At 43.5% G+C, this 23311-nt stretch overlaps 1 protein-coding gene across 1 annotated transcript in view; it reads right to left on the reverse strand.

Annotated features, from left to right (window-relative positions):
• Nucleotides 1-23311, reverse strand: part of DHX8 (DEAH-box helicase 8) — a 50191-nt gene that overhangs the window by 23670 nt on the left and 3210 nt on the right. Inside the window, exons 2-15 of the mRNA XM_063132423.1 lie at nucleotides 21748-21833; nucleotides 21579-21651; nucleotides 20580-20662; nucleotides 19389-19498; nucleotides 17650-17955; nucleotides 16794-16938; nucleotides 15536-15736; nucleotides 14512-14599; nucleotides 13252-13349; nucleotides 12763-12910; nucleotides 7874-8055; nucleotides 6756-6950; nucleotides 5621-5806; nucleotides 4860-5070 (exon numbers count right to left, since the gene is read on the reverse strand). Coding sequence (XP_062988493.1) covers nucleotides 4860-5070; nucleotides 5621-5806; nucleotides 6756-6950; nucleotides 7874-8055; nucleotides 12763-12910; nucleotides 13252-13349; nucleotides 14512-14599; nucleotides 15536-15736; nucleotides 16794-16938; nucleotides 17650-17955; nucleotides 19389-19498; nucleotides 20580-20662; nucleotides 21579-21651; nucleotides 21748-21833 — 2112 coding nt within the window. The remainder of the gene's footprint in view (nucleotides 1-4859; nucleotides 5071-5620; nucleotides 5807-6755; nucleotides 6951-7873; nucleotides 8056-12762; nucleotides 12911-13251; nucleotides 13350-14511; nucleotides 14600-15535; nucleotides 15737-16793; nucleotides 16939-17649; nucleotides 17956-19388; nucleotides 19499-20579; nucleotides 20663-21578; nucleotides 21652-21747; nucleotides 21834-23311) is intronic.

A 23311-nucleotide genomic window follows, 5' to 3' on the forward strand; every position in this document is an offset into this window, starting at 1 on the left:
CAGGAGCACCCCCAAACTGCGAACGGTCTTTCAGGGGGAGTGTAGCCCCATCCAGAACTGGCTGACACACCTCCAAACCTAGGTCAGAGCCCTTGACAGCAAGCACCTCTGTTTTGTCCGGATTCAGCTTCAGTTTGTTTTTCCTCATTCAGCCCATTACTGCCTCCAAGCATTCATTCAGAGGAGACACACTATCCTTAGCTGATGCTGTTATTGAAGGCATAGAGAAATATATTTGGGTGTCATCAGCATACTGATAGCACCCCGCCCCATGCCTCCGGATGATCTCTCCCAGCGGTTTCATGTAGATGTTAAACAGCATTGGGGATAGGATGGCACCTTGTGGTACGCCATACAACAGCTCCTTTTTTGAGGAGAAACTATCCCCAAGCATCACCATCTGGAATCTACCTGAAAGGTAGGACCGGAACCACTGGAGCACAGTGCCCCCGATTCCCAAACCCCTCAGGCATTCCAGAAGGATACCATGGTCGATGGTATCGAAAGCTGCTGAAAGGTCCAAAAGTATCAGCAGGGACACACTCCCCCTGTCAACACTCATGCGGAGATCGTCCACTAAGGCAACCATAGCTGTCTCAACTCCGTATCCTGCCCTAAAGCCAGTTTGAAATGGGTCTAGAAAATCTGTATCATCCAAGACTGCTTGGAGTTGGAAGGCAACGGCCCTCTCAACCACCTTGCCCAAAAATGGAAGATTTGATACTGGTCTATAATTATTAAGGTCCAGGGGATCCAGGGAGGGCTTTTTGAGAAGCGGCCGTACCACTGCTTCTTTTGAACATGGTGGAAAACTCCCCTCCCTGAGAGATGCATTAATAATATGTTGTAGTTGTAGTCTAACTGCATCTCCTCCCTGGGCGACCAGCCAAGAAGGACAGGGATCAAGAGGACAAGTTGTCCTCCTTACTCGTCCAAAAATATGATCTATCCTGGAAAAAGTTTTATGAACTGGAGAATAATACATAAAACGAGGATCCCCCCTACTGATTAAATGCCACCCGTCCACATAATCCTTCTCTTTTATCATTTTATTTAAAATTGTAATATTATTTCTTATCTCAAACCTGGTAGGGTTGGACCTATCTACCCTATTGTCCATAACCATATTAAAATCTCCAGCTATAGTAACATAACCCCTTTTAAATTCATCTATTTCCTTAAACAGTTCTTTAAAGAAATCTTTTTGTCTCTCATTTGGGGCATATACATTTATTAAAGTATAATAATTACCTTCCAATTGCCCTTGTACCATAATAAATCTCTCTTTATCATCCTTTTTACTCTTTTCCATATTAAATCCACTTTTCTTAGAAATTATTATAGCTACCCCATTTTTTTTGAAGTCCCTAGGGCCTTTTCATAGCACCCTGACCATTTTAAAAGTATTTCATTCATACCTTCCTTAGCTTGATCTGTTTCCCGCAGAAAGATAAAGTCGGCCCCTTCTTTATTTAATAATTGCTCTATTCTCTTCCTTTTAACAATTGCCCCCAGACCTTTGACATTGAGTATTGAAATTTGTATCTTCTTATCCATTTGCTTTTTGATTGAGTTCTTTTAGATCCCGTGTGTCCACCCATATTTGTGACAAAAACATAATTTTTAACCTATAACAACATATCAACACTACTTTATTACCCTACCCTTCCCCCCCAAACCCCCTCCCTCCCCTTCCCTCTTCACCCCTTCCCCCCCCTCTGCTCCGTGGGTGTAACACCCCAGTCATGGTCAACCAACCCTAAGGGGGGTGGGTGATGAAGCCCACAGTTCTTATACGGCAAGCCCTTTACTCATTTTTTTATTAATATTATCTCCCTCTTCTTGACGCTTTATTCCCCACTTGGGCCTGGACCTTCTCCCTCTCCTTCTTCTTGCTGAGGTGAAATATCACTATCCATCCCCAGACTTCTCAGCAGCTCCAATCCCTGCTCCAACGATGTTACTATGTGCTGTTTTCCATCTTGCGTAAATCTCAGGAACACCGGGTAACCCCATGAGTAAGCAATACCAACCCGCTTAAGCTTTGCCAAAACTGGTTTTACGCTCCTCCTCCATAGGATAGTTTGCTGACAAAGATGATTGTAGAGTTGGACTGGTATTTCTTGAAACTTCAGCATTGTTATTGATCTCAATTTTTTCATCAGTTGCTCTTTCTTATAATAATTGCCAAATTTAACCAAAATATCTCTTGGCATGGCTCTTGATCTGTTTCCAGCTACTCTGTGAATTCTGTCTATGTCTTGTTGGTTTATATCCAAATCTGGAACCAGAGACTTGAACCATCCCAAGATGCTGGATCTCAAATTTTCTCCTTGTGTTTCTGGGAGATATTTAATTCGAATATTTCCTTTTCGTTCTTGTCTTCTAAACGAATCAGCCTCTTCTCATACTCATCAAATTTAACATTTTGCTCAGTTAGCTGTTGTTCATTCAGATCCACTTTTTTTGATTTTTGATTTATTTCTGTTTTAATCTCTTTAACATCTTTCTCTACTTTCACAACTGAAGTATGTAGATTTTCCATCTTTTTAAAAACATCTTCCTTAATTAATTTCATTTCTTGAAGCATTGCCTCATTATTATTTTTGATAAATTCTTTCAAATTCTCCTGCAGTTCATCAAGTGCTGATTTTGGCCCAATGCCAGCTTCTGCCGCCATCTTATCGTTCTGCTGTTGTTCACTGTTTTGTTTATCTGCCAGACCGTTTCCTTCCCCGTTACTGTTACTGGGGATATCAACTTTAAACAGTCTGGCTGCTGAATGATCTGAGGGGTGTGACTTGCCTCTCACCCAGGTGGGGTCTTTAGATTTATTTTTCCTCTTTGGCATTTAATCCTCCGAGACTCTTCTAGTTACTGGACGGAAGTCGATCCCATCAACAACAACTCACAACTTCTCCTTCGTCTCAGTAACTTTCACCTCAGAGTTATTTATTACTTTATCTTTATTGCTTCTAGATAGTATATAATTACTGTCTCTGCCTCCGGTAACGCTGTGATTTATGTTTTTGAAAGTCTCCCTTTAAAGCTGCCGGAAAGCTCAAAAATGAAACTAACCGTTCCGCTGCTTTCTGAGAGACATTCCAATTTATCCGCTTACAAATATATTTCACCATTCATTATCAAAGACAGTACTCACATAATTGCCAATTAGGAAGAGATTTAAGAAGAGATTTAATTAAGAAGAGATTTAATTACGCTTCTTGGCTTCCTTCTCTGGAGATGAGAAAAAAGCCTACCGCTCCATGAACCGTCAGGCTCCGCCCCCCGCCAATTACCCCTTGTTAAGGTTTGATTCCTCCACCCACCAGCTTCCAGAGAGGAAGGCGGATCTTGCGATGATGCCAATGGGCAACCTTACTTTGACAGGGCAGGAGTTCGTTCACGTGAAACCTTCCCAAAGGACTGTGTCTACGCAGGAGAGTATCAGCCCTAGAATGTGTGCCAGGGTCACAAGATCAACTGTTGGTGCATGTAGAATCAGACGGATTGTGATCAGTTTGCCTACTCTCTTCAATGGGGGAGTCACAAGGCAAATCCTGGTATCTACCAACTATAGTTAAGGGTTTGTAAGAGTTTAAAGAGGACAAAGATGAGGAATTATCCCTTACATGCCACTTTCAGGCTTCTTTTTTCCAACCTCCATCATTAACAATGACTTTCTTTCTCCACTGGCAAAAGCCTGGATGAAGGGGCTATCCAAACACAATGGGATGGGTGGGTGAACTGGTACCGGAACAATGCAGTGGTGAGAGCTTTGCCTGACCTGGAGGGCACAGAATCAGGGAGAGTGGCAGAGATGACGTGGCCATTCCATGCCTTTAGTGGGGCTGAGGCACAACTGCTGCCCATGGATTGATGCAACTTGAGTTCCACCAGTGGCATCCAAATGGGGAGTGTGGGGAGATGATAGTTGCTTGCCTCCCCATCTGGAGAAGCATGGGGGTAAGACCCCTGTATTGCTCCCTTGACTGAACGGGCAGCAAAGGCATGGAGGCAAGCCTTTTACATTATTGAGGGAGATCAGCTGGCTTCCTTCCCAGCCTAATAAACTAAGTGTTGGGAATGGAGAAAGAAACAGTCTAGTCTACAAATGATGGCCAATAAAGGCCTAGGTCATTGAGAGAAGCAGGCAAGGCCAGAACTGGGGGGGGGAGGGGAATCGTTATGATGGGCACAGTCAAGTCTACCTGATCAGCTTAGCCCTGCCTCAAGAGCAAGTGGGAGGAGGTAACCTGCTCTGGAAACCCTCCTTCACCAAGGGAGAGCTGTGCTCTCATACCACTGTTATTCATCAAAGGAAAAAGGCTTCAGGGCAGATAGGGGGAGTTCTTAGGCCATATCTCCATTATAAACTTAATTCCCTTTAGGTCACAATGGCTTCACAGCCAAAGAACTCTGGGAACCATAGTTTTGTAAGACTGTTTGAATCCTGCTTATAAAACCTACAGCTAACGTACTGCGAAGGTATGGGGAAGAGGGAGCTCTGACAGTTGTCCCAGGGTTGAAAAACACACACATTAAAATTCCTATTCATCAGCATTATGTTTTTAAAGACTGGTATCTAATGAGGTCCAGGTCTGAATATTAGGAAATACAATAATTTTTTCTTCAGGCAGCTTTTTGGTTGTTAGAGGGGAGCAAGTCTAGCAGATGGATTTTATATTCAAGTACTTAAAAAAAATAAGCCAACTGGTCGGGTTAAAAACTTGAAGATAAGGTACTTCTTCGCAAGGAGAGAGAAAAATAATTGGGTGGAAGAAATGGGTTTCACTTATAACCATGATCTTGGCAATTCAGGGCCATGACCTTAAGATGGATCTTATCCCATGCCTTACCTGGTGGCTCTGTCAAGTGGATCTGCATGACCGTGATCAGGCTGGCATCCAGGTAATCCGTCTCTGGCTCTTTCGTATAGAGAATCTCCACTGGGTAGGTCCTGCCTGGGATGGTGAAGATGGGGGCCTCATAGAAGTACTGAGAGAACTTGACTGCATCAAGGGTGGCTGACGTCACAATCAGTTTCATGTCCTGTCTCTTCTGAACTGTCTGCAGGAGAGAGAAGTTGGCAGAACATGTAAAGCAGCGGTCCCCAACCTTTTTTGCGCCAGGGACCGGTTTCGTGGAATACAATTTTTCCACAGACTGGGGGGGGGGGGGGGGCTGAGGGGATGGTTTTGGGAAACCCCCCCCCCCAGTGTCCTGGCTTCGCTTCGGCTTGCCAGGCGAGATGGCGCCCCCTGCCCAAGTATACTGGGGTGGGGGTGGTGAAAGCAGCTCACTTGCGCGGCCTGGTTCCTAACAGGCCACAGACTGGGACTGGTCTGTGGCCCGGGGGTTGGGGACCCCTGATGTAAAAGATCAAAAAGATGCACATGGCGATATAAACCACAAGGGTCAGGAGCCCTGGCTGGCATCCAAATCAGACCAACCCAAAGATGGGGCCCCAAGACAAACAAGCTTTTTTTCGTGCTTCGAGCAGAAGGCTTACATAGTGCAGAAGTTATAACCCTAATTATACTTCCAAATACAGACTTCCAACAATTACTACTTTTAGAGCCAGGGATGGGGGCAGGGGAAGATTTGAATGAGTTGAGACCTTTTTCAGGAGCCCAAAGAGGACATCAGTGTGTATGGTGCGCTCATGGGCTTCATCCAACATGATGATTGCGTACTGGGTCAAGTCGGGGTCGATGAGGCACTCTCGCAGCAACATTCCATCTGTCATGTACTTGATCACTGTCTCAGGGCTGGTGCAGTCTTCAAATCGGATGGTGTAGCCAACCTGTCAGCAAGTGGGGCAAAATGCACAGGCAGTGATTAAATTGAGAGCGGTTTCTACTACAGGGGTGTCGGGCCAGTTTGTTTGTGGACAGGTTACAGCAAAAGTAGGGAGCCTCAAGCTGCTGGAACAGGGTGTACACATTGCATCTGGCCTTTTGCCATTTCCTCAAGGTTGCCCTGAGCCCAGCCACGTCCCATATCAATCAAGGATCACACGCTGCACTACGTGGATTCCACAAGTTGTGGCAGCACCATACACGTGTAGAAAACGGCATCAGATGGGAAAACTAGCAACCTGCAAGTCTTCACTTTCGTTAGAACGAGACAATGCCAATTTAGATCATTTAAGGCAGCGAAGATAGTCTTGAAAGAGTGTGGGGAATACCTGGGAGAAATCTGCAAAGCTAGAAGTGGGATTTTTAGAGGTGGTCTAGGGTGGGACATCCATGTTCTGCATAGCTAGAAATGATAAGGACATATGTAAATGTGCCTAATTGTCAGAGGTTGCATAATTCAGTGCATACAAGTTCTTAGAAAAAAGCAACGCTCAGCCTGGGAGTGAATTTTCCGCCCCCCAGCTAGTAAAAGCAATGTGGAAAACCAGGAGGAACCCAGTCTTCAGTGGGCAGCACAATTCCCAACCAAGCAGTTATTAGATGGAGAGGGGGAATCTGTGCAAATGTAAGTGAGATGGGAAAAGGAGATTAGTGTGCGCACACACAGAAGTACGCTTTTACGTATGTAACTACAGGGCCACATATCGGTGGAATTTTGCATTGCTTCGTCATCGATCGTTCTAAAATCAGCAATTCGGCCCATGCAGTTAGAGAGGCCCGCCACTACTTTGGGCTGGGGGGAAGCAGTCAGCATCACTGCCAACCTAGAGCCATGTTACCTGTCAATCTCTCTTCCGTTTCCAGTCCATTACACTTCACAAAATCACATCGTACCTCTTGTCCCAAACAGCAGCCGAACTCCTCTGATACCCTCTTGGCAACAGACATGGCAGCCACTCGGCGAGGCTGGGTGCAGCCAATCTTCCCTCGGGAGGTGTAGCCGGCCTCAGCAAGGTATTGTGTGATCTGTGTTGTTTTCCCAGAGCCAGTTTCTCCAATAACTATCAGAATCTGGTTATCATGGACTGCCTGGAAAGGGGAAGGCATTGAAATAGGCTGGTTCAGATAAGAGTATGGCTCAACCCTTAGCTAATATTATACCCATTGTTAGCAGAATTGGCTGTTTGTTTGTTTGTTTAAAACCAAGCCACTAGTCATCATACTGCTGTGTCAATACAATAGTTTGTGGGGAACCCCAAAATACAGCCTCCAACACTCAGCAGGCACCCCAGGCTCACATTCCCCACCCACTTGAGCCTCACTGTTATACACCCAATTATATCTAGGGCTCTGTAAATTCCCTAAAGGATAACATCGGGGTGTTTTCCCTGCCTTATTGGGTAGCAGGACGTCCCCTATCAAGGTTCTGCAAATTTGGAACAGTAAATTTGTGTGCAGATCCCATTTTCAGGCTGCCACTGCCCTTTGCAGGATTTTTTAGTCTGCACTGCTGGATGACTTAAACTTTGGTTTGTTGTTATTACTGTGTACTATTTTATTCTTTGGATTAGACATCATCCTTGATATACATTATAGAAAGGCAGGATATACATTTTAATAAATACATTTTATTTATTTTATTTATTTATTACATTTTTATACCATCCAATAGCCGAAGCTCTCTGGCCGGTTCACAAAAATTAAAACCATGAAAAGCATAAAAACAACCAACAATTTAAAAACACGAGTACAAAATACAATATAAAAAGCACATATAAACATAAGTCTGTTAGATGCTGGCACTAGTATATTAAACTGCATCAACTCTACTAGCTGCAGGTTTCAGGTTTCCTGGCTGCAGAATTTAAAGAGCAAGAATAATTCTACATGTTTCCTTGACTTTTGGTGCACCACTGACATCTCCTGGTAGACCAGGCCAAAGTGGTAGGCAAGATGGGATAATGGACTTGACGACCCCTTAAATTCATGGCAGCTGATCTTTTCAGCCTTACCTGGATGAGCTGATCCTTCAGCCGGAAAATTGGGAGACTTTCCCGCTGCTCAATGATCGACAGCTGAGTCTTTTTGCCGTAGGAGGCTTTGTTGCCTCCAAAAGCATGTTTCTTCCACTCAGGAATATCATTGGGCATCATACCTATGCCCCGCATGTTGGCAGCAATTTGCCGCCCATCCACTAGGAAGGAGAGAGATAAAGCTGATGAAATGCACATCTGAGCTTCATAGGTATTCATTTTTAAAAAAATGTTTTTATTGATTTTCTATAACTACATAATAACCATACTTCTAAACAATACAAACAATAAGATAAATAATAACCCCGTAATACATAATACATAATAATACATACGTAAACAAACTAATAAACATACATTCTTTTCACTTAATTCTGCTTTGATCTAATCATTGATTAACATTAAAGTGCACCCCCACCGCAGGGATCTTATTCTGATTTCCAAAATCTTAATGATTCTTCTGGAGGTGTTTTCCCTCTCCCCCTTAATAATACAAAGTCCAAAAATGGTTTCCATATTACTTTAAAATCATTTGTTTTTGTCATTCCTCTTCTAACTCTGATGTTACATGTTAATTTATCTTTAATAGCAATATCCCATATTTCTTTATACCAGTCTTCTATATAATCCCCTTGAACCTTCCAGTTCCTGGATATCATTAATCTTGCAGCTGTTAACAAATTCTTTATCAATTCTTTTATCTCTTGATTACATTTCAATTCACCGTACACTGATAACAATGCCACGATTGGTGTCTCCTCGATCTCCTTCCTATAATTTCTTTTATCTCATTGAACACCATTTTCCATAATTTTTGTACAAATATACATTCCCACCACATGTGTAAATACGATCCTTTCTCTTGACAACCTCTCCAACATAATGCCGAATTCGTCTTCTTTATCATATTTAGTTTCACTGGGGTTAGGTAACACCTCTAGACGAGCTTATAATAATTTTCTTTTATCCTCACGGACATGTTTCTCAACACTCGTTGTTTCCATATCCCCTTCCAACTCAGTTGTCCTATTTGTTCCTTCAAATCGGTTTTCCATACCATCTTACCTACGCTTTCCGTCTCCCCCTTTTCCACTAATATTCTATATATTTCACTCATTAAGCCTGAACATATGTATTCATTTGACAACACACACAAGGACAATGGAGAGGACTGGCTAGAGAGCGATAGCCACTGGACAGCAAACATTAAGTAGAGGGCTGTTCAGAAGAGCTGTGGTCCCCCTCCCCACATGTATATATCCAGTCTGTGCAGTTGAGACCACTTCTGCTGCCTTGCTCCCAACATCCGCCTATCAAGCACAATGCCGGCAAGGAAGGAACACACAACTGTCCTTGAATAGATGTCCGTGTTCTGCTCAATATGCCAATGGCAGGGGTTGGAGGAGCAAAGCTGGTGGGTGAATCCTGTTTCACCCTCTATGCATTGGATATACATGTGGAGAGGGCTCCTTTGAACAGCACGGAGCACAGATAAGAATTTTCTACACCAAAAATTGCCTGGTGGAATCTGACCAAAAGATCCAATTCCAGCACTTTAGTTTACCATAGTGCCTAGCCAGAAAGGGACTCTTGGAAGCTCAAACTAGGGAACGATGGGGATAGCCATCCCATTTCTTCCCAGCATCATGGGGGTATATGGAGATTTCATTACCAGCTGTTATAGTAGCTACTGATAACTCATCATTCCTCCGTATACCTAATTTCTTTAAAGCTATTTAAGCAAGCGGTCATCTCATCAAGCAGGAATGAATTTCCTATGAATGGCAACTGGGCAACAATACACGTCAAAAGAGCAGGATCTGTCTTGTACTGATGGAAAACTATGCTCCATTTGGTCCCACGTGGTCAATTTAACACAGCAGCAGAAGCAAGAAGCTTTATGCAACCTGCATGTTGGGAGGAAGGAGGGAGAGCCCGAATGTTGTCAGGATACTTGCAGCTTCCCCTCTTTCTATGGATTCTGTATATGAATAAATTAGCTCATGATCACATCTGGATGTGGAGGGAAGGGGTTTGTATTCATGTAGGAAGAAGGAAAGGAACTTATTTAGAGGCAAGTTCCACTAGATTCTATGGTATTTAATCCAAAGACTAGCCTACCTAAAATGTTAGGACAGGGCAAATGTTGTGAAATAGTACAGTTCTTTGTAGGATCATTTAACTTGCTAGAGAAAGTTAAGAAACAGTCTTCTGCCACCACAAAAGCCAATAAATGTACTATGGCATAAGCTTTTATGGACTTCAGACCGTTTCATCAGATGCATCGTCAGAATGCATGAAACATTATGCTATAATAAATTTGTTAGGCTTTAAGGTGCCACAAGACTCAGCCTGTTAAACCAAAAAGAACAACACAGCTCCCCTTCGAGAACATGTTAATGGAACATATTCTATTGTCCGGTATAGGTACAAGGCCGGCCTGGATCCGTCGCTCCAAATGACAGCCCAGATAGATGCAACAGCCAGGAGTGCCTACTATCAGCTTCGGCTGATACGCCAGCTGCACCCCTTCCTAGAGTTGGAAGACCTAAAGACACTGGTAACTCTGAGGCTGGTAACTCTGAGGCTCGACTTCTGCAATGCGCTCTACATAGGGGGTTTTTTTGTACCTAGTTTGGAAACTTCAACTAGTTCAAAATATGGTAGCCAGGTTGGTCAATGGTACATCTAGGGGTGACCATATTACACCAGCTTTAAAATCACTATACTGGCTGCCAATTAGTTTCCGGGCAAAGTACAAAGTGTTGGTTATTACCTTTAAAGCCCTACATGGTTTAGGCCCAAGTTACCTGCGGGATCGCCTACTCCCATACAATCTGCCCCGCACACTCAGGTCCTCTGGGAAGAATTTACTCCAGTCAACAAAAACAAGGTTGACAACCATTACCCAGAGGACCTTTTCTTCTGCCGCTTCCAGATTTTGGAATGGCCTGCCGGGAGAGATTCATCAACTTAAAGAGTCTTCTGGAATTTAAGAAATCCATAAAGTCTGATCTCTTCCGGCAGGCCTACCCAATCGAATTTTAAGATGCCTTTTAATAATGTGCTGCTTTTTAATAATGTATTAGTTTTATATGTTTTAATCAATTATATGTATTTTATGGTGTTTTGCATTTGTGTTGTACTCTGCCTCGATCCAGAGGGAGAGGCGGGTAACAAATAAATACTACATCATCATCATCATCATTATCATCATCATCGTTCAGCTTTAAGTGTGTTTAGGAGACTGTGTAACCATTAGGCTTGTCTACTGTGTGATTTCCTCAATAAAAGAAGTCTCACTAATGTGAGTGTCTCGTGTCAGCTTGCCAGCATGTGTGAATGCCAGAGGGAACAAGCATGAACACAACATCCATTATAACTGACAGAAGATTCTTGGATAATACATTTTACAGCATTAGCCTACCTGTGATTACTCAGAAGTAAGTCCAATTAAGTTTAACAGAGTTTATCTAAAGTAAGAGTGCATAGGTTTGCCATCTTCAAAGAATATGTGAAGTCATAAAAAAATGTATTCAAGAACTGCAGAAGTGAGGAAGTATTATAATTTGAATACTTCACATTGCTTCCTTTGTTTTTTCAGAGATTTTTATTCACTTTTTTTGAAGAAAAAAAGTTTGAGGCCATTCTGAAATCTCTAAATGATTTTGTATGACAAAGAATTGGTTTCAGCATGAATCCTAATTTTAAAAACCCAGTGTAGTTTTTCCAAGTGGGAAGAGATCATTACTCACTTAGCTTAAAAAAAAAACTGCACTTGAAAACTTTTATTGATTACATTTTACATCACTCCCTTCCTCCAAGGATCTCAAGGTGGTCTCCATGGCTTTCCCCTTGTCCCAATATTTTAATCCTTACAACCACCCGGTCAGGTAGGTGAGGCTAAGAGAGTGTGACTAGCCCAAGGTCACGCAGTGAGCTTGATGGCTGCTGAGTGGGTGCTTGAGCAGAGGTCTCTGCAGTCTTAACTCCTATGCTATATTGTCGTAACTTAGGAAACTCAGGCACAAAAAATACCTGTAAAGTGCCTCAGCAGACCTTCTTGAAAAACGTGTTCCTCTTCCTTTATTTTTGTAAAAAAAAAAAAGTTAAATAAATCATAGAATCATAGAATAGTAGAGTTGGAAGGGGCCTATAAGGCCATCAAGTCCAACCCCCTGCTCAATGCAGGAATCCACCCTAAAGCATCCCTGACAGATGGTTGTCCAGCTGCCTCTTGAAGGCCTCTAGTGTGGGAGAGCCCACAACTTCCCTAGGTAACGGATTCCATTGTCGTACTGCTCGAACAGTCAGGAAGTTTTTCCTGATGTCCAGCTGGAATTTGGCTTCCTTTAACTGGAGCCCATTATTCCGTGTCCTGCACAGAAAGGATCACATAGTACTCTAACTGACCAATATCAATATGTTCCCCCATTTTGGGTTTTATATCCAGAAAATCTAAGCATTGTAAAAATTATGGCATTTAAATAAAAAGTAGGAAAAAAGGTCAACTTTAAAAATTAGAAATGAAAGATCAAAAGCCATGACATGGATCAGTTTTAAAAAATCATGCGCTTATTGACAAAGCTTAATTCAAACGAAATTGATCTCCTTTGAAAAATGCATATAATTTCGTTGCAGTATCATACTGAGACTGTACTTCACAGCTGGTTAGCAGAAAACGTTGACTATGAACGCTTGACAGCTTTTGTGGATCCCTGTGCGTATCAAACTGCTTGCTACATTTTCTATTCTGATTTGAAGTAAATACTATCATGAACACTCAAGTGTATTTCACAACAATTTCTAATAACAGCATGTTTTTAAAACCCCAAAACAGATTAGAAAAAAAAAAACATTTGCCGTACCATCTGGAAGGGGATCCACCCAATGTTTGTTGAGCCCCATGGGAATAGAATCCATCTCTGCTTCCCGCTGGGCTTGTTTCAGCTCTCGCCGCTCTTTAGCTAAGGCACTTTGCATCATGGCAGCTTGAGACAGGGAGCCATCAGGGTTCTAGAATCAACAGGAAATATTTACAATTTATTTCTTACTGCAGAAGAGGTGCTAAGGATTCCTGGAATTGGTGTGGATCAGGGAGATGTAATAGTGCTATTTGGCCAGAGAGATGGAAGACAAGGAACAAAGTGAACAAATTTATAGTGAACAAAGTCAACCAACTCTTTCACTGTCTTCCAGAGGCCTTCAATTGCACCTTAGTGTGCTGGAAGCATTTAAATCTTTTCCCCATCCTCAGGGACAACAGATTCTACCAACAAACCCAGTGTCAGACCACATTTTCCATTCCTTCCCACCGCTAGCAATTACAGAGGGACCCATGACCTGGATTCAGTCACCTTCACAATCTTGATGGGGCTCATATCCATGCTCTGTTTTGTGTGCCCTCGCAGGAATGGTGGCTCCTCCTCTACCAATTCGATTTCCAGGTCCTCATCTAGAAGGAATCAAGCTCATTTCTATACCCATCACAATTTAAAGCCAAGATCATCAACCCCCCCCCCCTTTCTTTACCAAATACACTAGGGGTTGGCATCTAGCAGCTTCTAGGTCAAACATGGTCCCCCAAGGAATGCAGCCTGGTCCCCTGCTACCAAATGTGTTCCCCCCATTGTTCCAATGCAATTTCCCACCCTGGTCTCTGGACTGCTGGAGGAAACACAGGCATTATGTAGAGGGTCATAGAATCATAGAATAGTAGAGTTGGAAGGGACCTATAAGGCCATCGAGTTCCTCAATGCAGGAATCCACCTTAAAGCATCCCTGACAGATGGCTGTCCAGCTGCCTCTTGAAGGCTTCTAGTGTGGGAGAGCCCACAACCTCCCTAGGTAACTGGTTCCACTGTCAAAGTGCTCTAACAGTCAGGATGTTTTTCCTGATGTCCAGCCGAAATCTGGCTTCCTGTAACTTGAACCTATTCCATGTCCTGCACTCTGGGATGATTGAGAAGAAATCCTGGCCCTCCTGTGTGACAACCCTTCAAGTACTTCAAGAGTGCTATCATGCCTCCCCACAGCCTTCTCTTCTCAAGGCTAATCATGCCCAGTTCTTTCCATCTCTCCTCATAGGGCTTTCTTTCCAGACCCCTGATCATCCTAGTTGCCCTCCTCTGAACATGCTCCAGCTTGTCTGCATCCTTCTTGAAGTGAGTTGCCCAGAACTGGACACAATACTCTAGATGAGGCCTAACCAGTGCTGGATAGAGGGGAACGAGTATCTCCCACAATTTGGAAGCTACACTTCCATTAATGAAGCCCAAAATAGCATTTTTTTTTTAAGCCACATCACACTGTTGGCTCATATTCAGCTTGTGATCTACAACCAATCCAAGATCCTTCTTGCTTGTAGTGTTGCTGAGCCAAGTATCTCCCATCTTGTAACTGTGCATTGGTTTCTATTTCCTAGGTGTAGAACTTGGCATTTATCCCTATAAAATTTCATACTAACTCCAGATGTCTTAAGCCGTAACTGGAATTGCCAGCAGACTGTTTGAATTCGATGGCTGAGGCCGTCCCCAGAGTTGGCATTGAGCAAAATGAGTTGCTAACCATGGTAGTACATCAAGTCTAGACTATCACAGGACCTAATAGGTTATTACCTTCCTCATCGTCAACTTTTGGCAGGATTCCTGTTTCCTCATCAAAGTCAGGGAACTCTTCCTTGGATAGCACATTGGCAGCAATCATCTGGGAAAGAAGATATGAGGACACATATACTCAAACTCAGGGCAAAGAAGCTTTCACTTTGTTCTAAACACAGGCCTCTGTGACAAAGGCAAGCATCCTCTTTATACTCATGTAACGTATCTCAAAAATAGGTACATTCTCAATTACATGATACAGACCCACTGAGCTGCAAGAGGCCACAAGGCCATTTAGCAATCCCCACAACCCACATCTGCAAACAGGACCATCCATCCATTCATCCAATCACATTGCCACCGTCGTCAACACCACCACCTCCCAAATTCCCTATGCGGCCTTCCCTTTCCTTCTCCCTACTCCCTTTCCTCAGTCCTGCCACCATGGCAACTCATCCCCTCACACTCCAGCTGATCAGGAGATAAGGTGAGTGCCACAGGAGTAGGGGGCGAAAGAGGGGGGTTGTGAGGGGCAGGGGGGAGGAAACAGCAAGCACGGGCCAAAAGGAGGAGGAAATTGTGAGTGGGGGTGAAAGGTGCACCCATTGACCCCAATGGCTGGACATCAGGAAAAACTTCCTGACTGTTAGAGCAGTACGACAATGGAACCAGTGACCTAGTGAGGTTGTGGGCTCTCCCCCACTGGAGGCCTTCAAGAGGCAGCTGGACAGCCATCTGTCAGGGATGCTTTAGGGTGGATTCCTGCATTGAGCAGGGGGTTGGACTCGATGGCCTTGTAGGCCTCTTCCAACTCTACTATTCTATGATTCTATGGTCTATGAATGGCAATACCTGCAGACACATTTCAGAATGGAAAATGTGCCTGCAGACCCAAAAGGTTTGCCTACCTCTGTTCTAAAGACTCAGTCACTGCAGTAGATAGAACTGCATGGCGCAACTGACGCCTTTTCTCTGCTGATAGATCTCCAACTTGCTCATGGAATATCATCAGTGATTTCTTCTTGAACCAGAAATGGTTTACCTGCTTGATTTCCCATTTTTCTGGGTCTGAAATACGAGTGAGGCGCTTTCGTTCCAGTGTATCATCCTCCACCTCAGGAGCGCTGACCAAGGATAGATGAGTGGGTCTATCTGGATTTCTCATGGCCGTCTCCTCTGCCTCTCCAATGAGGTTCCGACGCCTATTTGGGTTCAAATCTTCCCCTGTGTCTTGATCTACATCCTAAAGCAAACACAAGTCGTACCGCACAATGTATGAGTGAAGCTTTAGTTAAAAGGAAATGAGATTGGAAGGATCTTGTAATTATCCTACAGCACATCACATTCTCATTCTCTGGTCAGAAGTACTGTAACAGCATGCCTGGCATTACTATCACTGTTGCTGTCTTGGAGCACCCAGGAAGAAAATAGCACTGGCCAGAAATCAGTGGTCCTATTGTGTCTGCTTCTATCTTAGGGGTCAGTACGGCCCTCACAGCAGCCCCCCCTCCCCATTACAATCCTTTCCTTACAACTACTAGTGAGAATCAGAACAAGATTGCCGACATGCAGCCTGTGAGCCCCAAGCACCCCCTTCCACTACCACCCGCCAAAATTCAGACAGAGAGAGAGAGAGAGAGAGAGAGAGAGAGAGAGAGAGAGCGCAACCCTTTTGGTGCTCTGTAACCACCATTTTAAAAGAAATATTTTTCAGCACTTGCAGGGTATGTGCAGCCCATTTCAAACAGAGCCAGTGTGGTGTAGTGGCTAAGGTACCGGACTGGGAGCCGGGAGATCCGGGTTCTAGTCCCCGCTTGGCCATGGATACCCACTGGGTGACTTTGGGCCAGTCACAGACTCTCAGCCCAACCCACCTCACAGGGTTGTTGTTGTGAGGATAAAATGGAAAGGAGGAGGAGGATTATGTATGCCGCCTTGGGTTCCTTGCAGGAAAAAAGGCAGGATATAAATGCAATAATAAATATATAAATTACCCTGAACTTAGTATATTGCCCAACCGTTGGCCCAAGCCAGAAATAGAATCTTCATGATATGGTCAGAGGAAGGAGGGCGGCAGAAGAAAGGCCAGGACTGACAAATAAGTAGTGAGATACGAGACAGTAGAGAAGCAGCAAGGTGAGGTTAAGGTGACAGAGGAAGAGGCTTGGCTGGGGGACTTGAAGGATGTCCTTGGTAATCAGGAGCAGCATGGCACTGACTGGAGAGCACGGGAAGGAAAAGGAAACTGAAGCAGGAGGCCTATGGGCTTGCACAGAATCGGGGAGGGTGTTCTCTCCTACCTTCATGCTGAGGCTGGTTTTAGAGCCAGTGAAGGACAGCACTTTGACCTTAACCCTCTGGCCCTTGCTCACCACGTCAGCCACATTAGCAACACGCCCCTCACGGCGCAGCTCTGAGATGTGCACCAGTCCTTCCCAGCGCTTTCTAGAGGAGAACGGGACATGGAAAGAGCCAAGCAGAAGTCAGCCAGTGAATGTCTTTTACAGCTCATGCAGGAATTTTCTAATGTTTTACAAATGCAGCTCGACAAACAGAAAAAGGTATCAAGATGACTAGAATAACAAAACATCTAATAGCTCGACTAGTAGATTTCCATACGGAACCTAAGCATGCTAACTTGAAAGTATGTCTTTTGTAATGCAATAGAACTTACTTCCTGTACTTCTGTTCTGTGGTAGGCTAACCATTCCTGGATAACCTTCACTAATAAAGCAGGATGGAATCTATGAAAATCTAACATAATTTTTCAGAAATTCTGGAAAACAAGCCTTCAGGTTGCAAAGAACTCATCTTCAAGTGAAATTAATCATTTTTGTGTTTTTTTTAAAAATTAATGTTATCTATCTAGGGATGATATTATTAATGATTATTATTCTAAAAAGTGGAGCGTTCTTCCAAAAAGGAATGCATGATAATTAAACAGGAACGCAGTTAACTAGATTGCAAATCGTCTGTGCATGCTGAAGCAATCCAGTCATAGAACAGAAAAAAAGCAAAATGTTTACGCATATGAAACTGTATGTTAACAACACTTGCCATAATAAAAAGATGGTGCCTTACTTGCTCCCTTTCTGAAGTGCACAGACTCACAGGAGCCGGGAAGGGAAAAGGTGAGATCCACCTTGCATTAGATACCTGAGTCCTTCGAGCTGGACAAAGCAGCCAAACTGCATGATGCTGGTGACTTTGCCATTGTAGATGTCCCCGATGGAAGGCTCTTCTGGTGGTGGTCGATCCACATGCTTATCTCTCCACCGCTCACTGCCTTTCTCCCCAGGCTTCTCCCGTTCCTTGCGGTCCCAGCTTGGGCTTCTGCTCCTAGAGCGGTACCTGGATTTACCCTTATTCCGTTCCCGTGTCCGGGAGTGAGAGGACGGCTTCCGCTTCTGCTTCCGATCCCGATCTCTACTGCGGCTGCGACTCCTACGCTTCTTCTTCAACCTAGCAACAAAAAGTATTAAGATTACTCGTATCTGCTCTGTTTTAGATGCTGTTTTAACAATGGATGTTCTTGTGGCTCCCAGTAGTCACTACTATTGGATGAATGCCAGTTCATACAGAGGATGGGAATAAGAAGTCCACCCTATCATTTCTTTTCTTAAATTTTGCCGTTTGTGGCTGATAACATCTAGCAGGAGAGGAGTGAAGGACGGGTATGGTGGCTGACCACACCTAAAGAAACTCTTCAGCCAGATTGTTGACCAGGGCTGGTTACAGGGAGCACACAACTCCCCTGTTAAAACAGCTCCACTGGCTTCCAGTCTGTTTCCGGGATCAATTCAAAGTGCCGGTTATGACCTATAAAGCCCTATATGGCTCGGGTCCAGGTTCTCTGAAAGACCGTATTCTCCCTTATAAGCCTGCCTGTGCTTTGAGATCTTCTGGAGAAGCCCTTTTTTCAGTCCCACCACCTTCACAGGCGCGCTTGGTGGGAACTCGGGAGAGGGCCTTCTCGGTGGCTGCTCCAGTGCTCTGGAACTCTCTTCCCGTGGAAGCTGGGCTGGCTCCCTCCTTGATGGGCTTTCAGAAGCAGGCTAAAACTTTTTTGTTCCAGCAGGCCTTTGGAGAATAATCTGGCCCTCCATCTATGTTAATGTCTTATAATTTTGTTGTGTATTTTAAACGTTTATGTTCCCCCCCCCCCCCAATGTATGTTTTAAACTTTGTAAGGCCACCTTGAGGCCCAGCATTGGGCAAAAGGCAGTATAAAAATAAATATCATCATCATCATTTTTCCAGCCCCTCAAGTGTAGGTATCTTGGAACAACAGGAACCAATCTCCACAGATCCCTTGAAGACATTACAACAGCAGCTCAATTTGGCTGTCCTATTTACTTAATCATTCTTAGAAGGCCAATGCAGAAATAACTGGTGTAAAACATTGTGGGGGGGTTGTTTCTGGAAGGGAAGGGAGTGGGGTGAGGGGCTAGCTAGTATTGCACTCTGCTACAGAGGACGTTTACTTGGAGAAGGGACCAGAGCAAGACTGAGGAGCAGCAGAAATGACACACGTGGAAGCAAGAACGGAAGGAGTCTGAAGGAAGAAAAATGGTTTTTAAAATGCTATTGTCACTCCCTGCTCAGTCAGTCAATCAGAAGACGGCAGGGCTTGGCAGAAGTATTGAGAACAGCAGAAGTTGGCATAGCAACTTAATTTAGGTTATAAGGAAAATACTGACAGTTATTTTAGAAAAGCAGACCAAAATACTGCGGCTTCTCCTGAATGCAAACTGCACCCAGTCTTGGCCACCATTGGCAACTATAGTTGTGAATTCCTGAGAGCATGTTCTGTCGGAAATAGGAGTTGAGCTGGATCAGCTCTGCTTTTTGAGGAAACACACACACTGGGGGGAGATGCTGCCCAGGCAACCTACTGGTCCTCATTGCTCCGGTGTTTCTCCTGCTTGCCTGCCGTTGGCATTAAAGCTTCCAGCTCCTTTAGGGCATCAGCAGCCACCTTCACGTCATCTTCATCCAGCATTGTCTGTAGAGGAGAGAAGAGAAGGTCCCTGAATAGGAAGCAGACCCCCTGATCCATCCATCCCTTTCAAGTGCACATGGTGGCAGGTGCGCTAAGCGGAGCTTCTGCCGGCTTTAAGGTCAGAGCTCACCCTATTGGTCGGGAAACAGCAGTAATAGCTGGGAAGACCTTCCTTGGGAGCAGTGATACGGGGTTTCCGCAAAGCAAATTCTTTTTTTAGAAACACATTGGTTCGTACATTAGAACTGGTTAAAAAAAAAGAAGTATTGAACAAACACAATAAAATTCAGCACAAATCAAATTGGGCAATGGAATAGATAAGGTATCAGTCAAATTTAAATTTAAAGTGGTAATTACGTTTTGCAGATGAATATCTGTAGGAAACATATTCATTTATGCCCACAAGTCTTCAGGTATGTACAAATTAGTCTACAGTTTTTGGTGCATTTTTTCTTAAAATCTAATTTAAGAGTTTTGTATGATATGGTGTTGTCATGTCTTAAAATATGTAGAAGTACTCCAATAAAAACAATTTCCAAGTAAAGCTTTGAATAGACATTTTGAAATCCCCCCCTCCCCCAAACAATCACATATTTCATTTCAAACTATTTTTTGCTACTGGAAAAACTTTGCAGATATATGTGCAACTAATACAATCAACATGTTACACTTCATTAGTTTTGTTTACTAACTGTAACTCAAAACATGCCAAACATGTTAAACTGGGACTCTTATCAATTTAGGGCAGAAGAAAGTTTCCCCCAATTCCAACTTTTCTGGAAAACCCACATCACTGCTTGGAAGCACTGAAATTTGTTGCTCAAACCCTGGGAAGAATCTCCATCCCTGAGACTCAGTTGCCAGCTTTTCAACCCTGACTCCCTCCAAACCTCCCTCCTCCAGCCTTTGTCCCTGCAACCAATATAGTGCATGTGAGTTCTTGGACTGCACTACTGCCTTGTTCTCAGTTTGCTCTCTTGTCCCTGCCTGCCCCGCTCTGCTTTCCCATCTTCTCCCATCTCCTGAGTACAAACCATGATAGTTTTCAGCAAGGACAAAAATAAAATAAAATACACACACCTACCCTGACAACGGGATTGTCTGGCCTACACAGAGCTGGAAACAACTCCTTGAACTTCTCTTTTTCTGTTTTCAATTTAATAACATCTAATGTGATAAGTGGAAATAAAACACAGAATTTAAAATGTTTTCATTATGTCATTATAAACATTTCTGATACTAACTGGGTCTCGGTGTCATTTTATTTGGGTGGACTTCTACTTTAATAAAAATATTTGGCATTTTCCTTTCTTGCAAGTGGCTTTGCTAGACCATTGCTGAGCTTGGAGGGTTGGGTGAAGAAAAGAGACAAATTGCACACTCAACTGTTCCCAGAATGCCACAGCTATAAAGGTACCTAAAGGCCCTCTAGTCTAGTGCCCTGCTACAAGAAAGGTCTGTTAACCATCCACCCACTTAGTGCCCAACCCTACCCATTCTATACCAGGGGTGGGCAACTGACAATCACAGACTAATTCTAGCCTTCACTACAACATTATCCAGCCCCCACAGGTCCTATCAAATAGTAATTAAAATGTGGTAAAACTTTTGCTAACAACCTCTGGAGTAAGGAAAACTCTCAATAAGTATTCCACATCTAAACTTATTATATATGCTTGTCACATGTGCCCTAAAAGGGCAAAGAAGCACTCTGACAATCTGCCTTTGGAGGGCATCTTTCCCTTGGAGGAAGGCAGGGGCTGGGATCACTTGTAACAGGTCCAATGTTGGGAACGGCAGGGAGCCCTCCCCATGGACGCTTTGCACCTATGGCTGAGGAATTGTGGCAGCAATCCTGAGTTTGCTCAGGGCTCTTTTGTAAAATGGGCTCAACGTGTGCAGAACAAAGACGGTGGAGACTGGAGCTGTGACACTCCAGAATATGGCTTGTGCCGCAAGGAAAGCTTGCTTTGAATCCAGTACATAACTATTGCAGAATTTTACAGCAATAATGACTTGAATTGGCTCTAAGTCTTTCCACACGTCTGAAAGTTCTAATGACTGATAAAAGACAAACACATACCTTTGCTAGTGGAAGGTTTTGCAGGAGGCCGCATTGTCTGTATAAGACGCAGCAGGTTACTGATGAGGGAATCCTGAAATATCCAGTGTGTTTGTGTTAGAAACAGAACTTCCAGATGCAATGATTTGTATTTCAGTTACTTTCCCGGCCAACTAAAACACTCACTTACTGTAAACTCAGCACCATTCTTCACCAAGGCTGCTTTGAATACATCAAAGGCTGTATTTTTTTCTGCGAGGTTTATCACAAATTCAGCTGTGAACAGGAAGGATCAATAGAAAGATTAAATAAAAGGAGGGAAAAGATTAGGCTAAAATGGCTCAGATATCAACCTCTGGCGAACTATGTTGGAGGAAGCAAGAACCCTAAAAAACCTTATAATGTACGCAGGTGATTTTACTGAGTGCATGCCAGCCCCTCCAGACAAAATGGAGTTCGCTACAAACAGCTAAATTCCCTAAGATGAACTTGGGTTCTTCACGGCCCACAGAATCATGTTTGTATTTGAGGAAATTCCTGGATCCCCCTTTGACACCGGCAGCCCATTCAGCTCCTGTGGCAAGAACTGCCTTGCATCAGCATCAGCTGCGGCCTCTCCCGGACAGGGATAGCCTGGCCATAGTTACCTATGCTTTGATAACATATAAAGGGATTGAGTTTACTTCTTTAAGGTCTTATTATGAAACTTGTAGAATAACTAACGTCTGGAATTTGATGAATTCTACCACTACGGACTTCTATGAAGAAAACGGTTTGTCCACCTTTAAAAAAGTATTTTATCACAATAAATGCAATGTGGATATATTGTTACTTAATTCGTGTGTCAAGGCGATTTTCACTGTACTGGTTATACATAAAATTTAAATCAGCTCCAAATATATTTCCTTAATTGTCTAGTTACTATAGCAAATAATGAAAATATCCTCCAGATGTTTTGGGCTGCAATTGTCAACATCCCTAGCCACCACAGACAATAATGGGGAATCTGGAATTGTGCCCCCCAGATGTTTTGACCTATTCTGATGCCCCGAGTAGTCTCCTCCAACCTAGCACCCTCCAGATGTGTTGGACTGTAAGTCCCAGAATTCCTAGCCAGCATGGCCATTCTATGAGTTGCAATACAACACATCTGGAGGGAGCCATACTGGGAAAGGCTGCCTTAGAATATAATCAAATTTAGCAAGTTTATTTTACAAAACTAAGGGAAAAAAGCCCCCCCCCCCCCATGTTATTTCTTGTTCCAATTCAGGTCACAAGTATTTGACCTGAAAGATCTGAGGAGAAAAAAAATTAAGCACACCAATGGCCCTGTTTGCATGTAAGAGCGGCAATTGTGCAAACCCATGATTTGCTGCCACTATTTTAATATGCAACATCCAATCTAAACTATAAATTAGCTGAGGGTTGGTTAACACATAATTCACCCATAGTGTACGGGTTTGTACACCACAGAATAACCTCTGATCAGAGGTTGCGTATTCAAAATGTTGCCCCCTCCCCCAGCAAATCTTGGGTTAATTAATCCATGATTTGCTGCAGTTATGTGCAAGCCCAGTCACTATGATTTAAATGTTATATTATGTAGATCTTTTTATTGGAATACTTGTAAAACTTTAAAGAGAAAAGCATGTACTTCCTTTACTTTGTTTGCATTTAAGAAAAAAAAACACTAAAAATTGTTGACACGCTAATAAACTTCAGGGACCCAAAAGAACTGTGCACGATACACTGAT

This window comes from Elgaria multicarinata, chromosome 1 (genome assembly GCF_023053635.1).
Source record: "Elgaria multicarinata webbii isolate HBS135686 ecotype San Diego chromosome 1, rElgMul1.1.pri, whole genome shotgun sequence".
In the NCBI taxonomy this organism is placed as follows: Eukaryota; Metazoa; Chordata; class Lepidosauria; order Squamata; family Anguidae; genus Elgaria; species Elgaria multicarinata.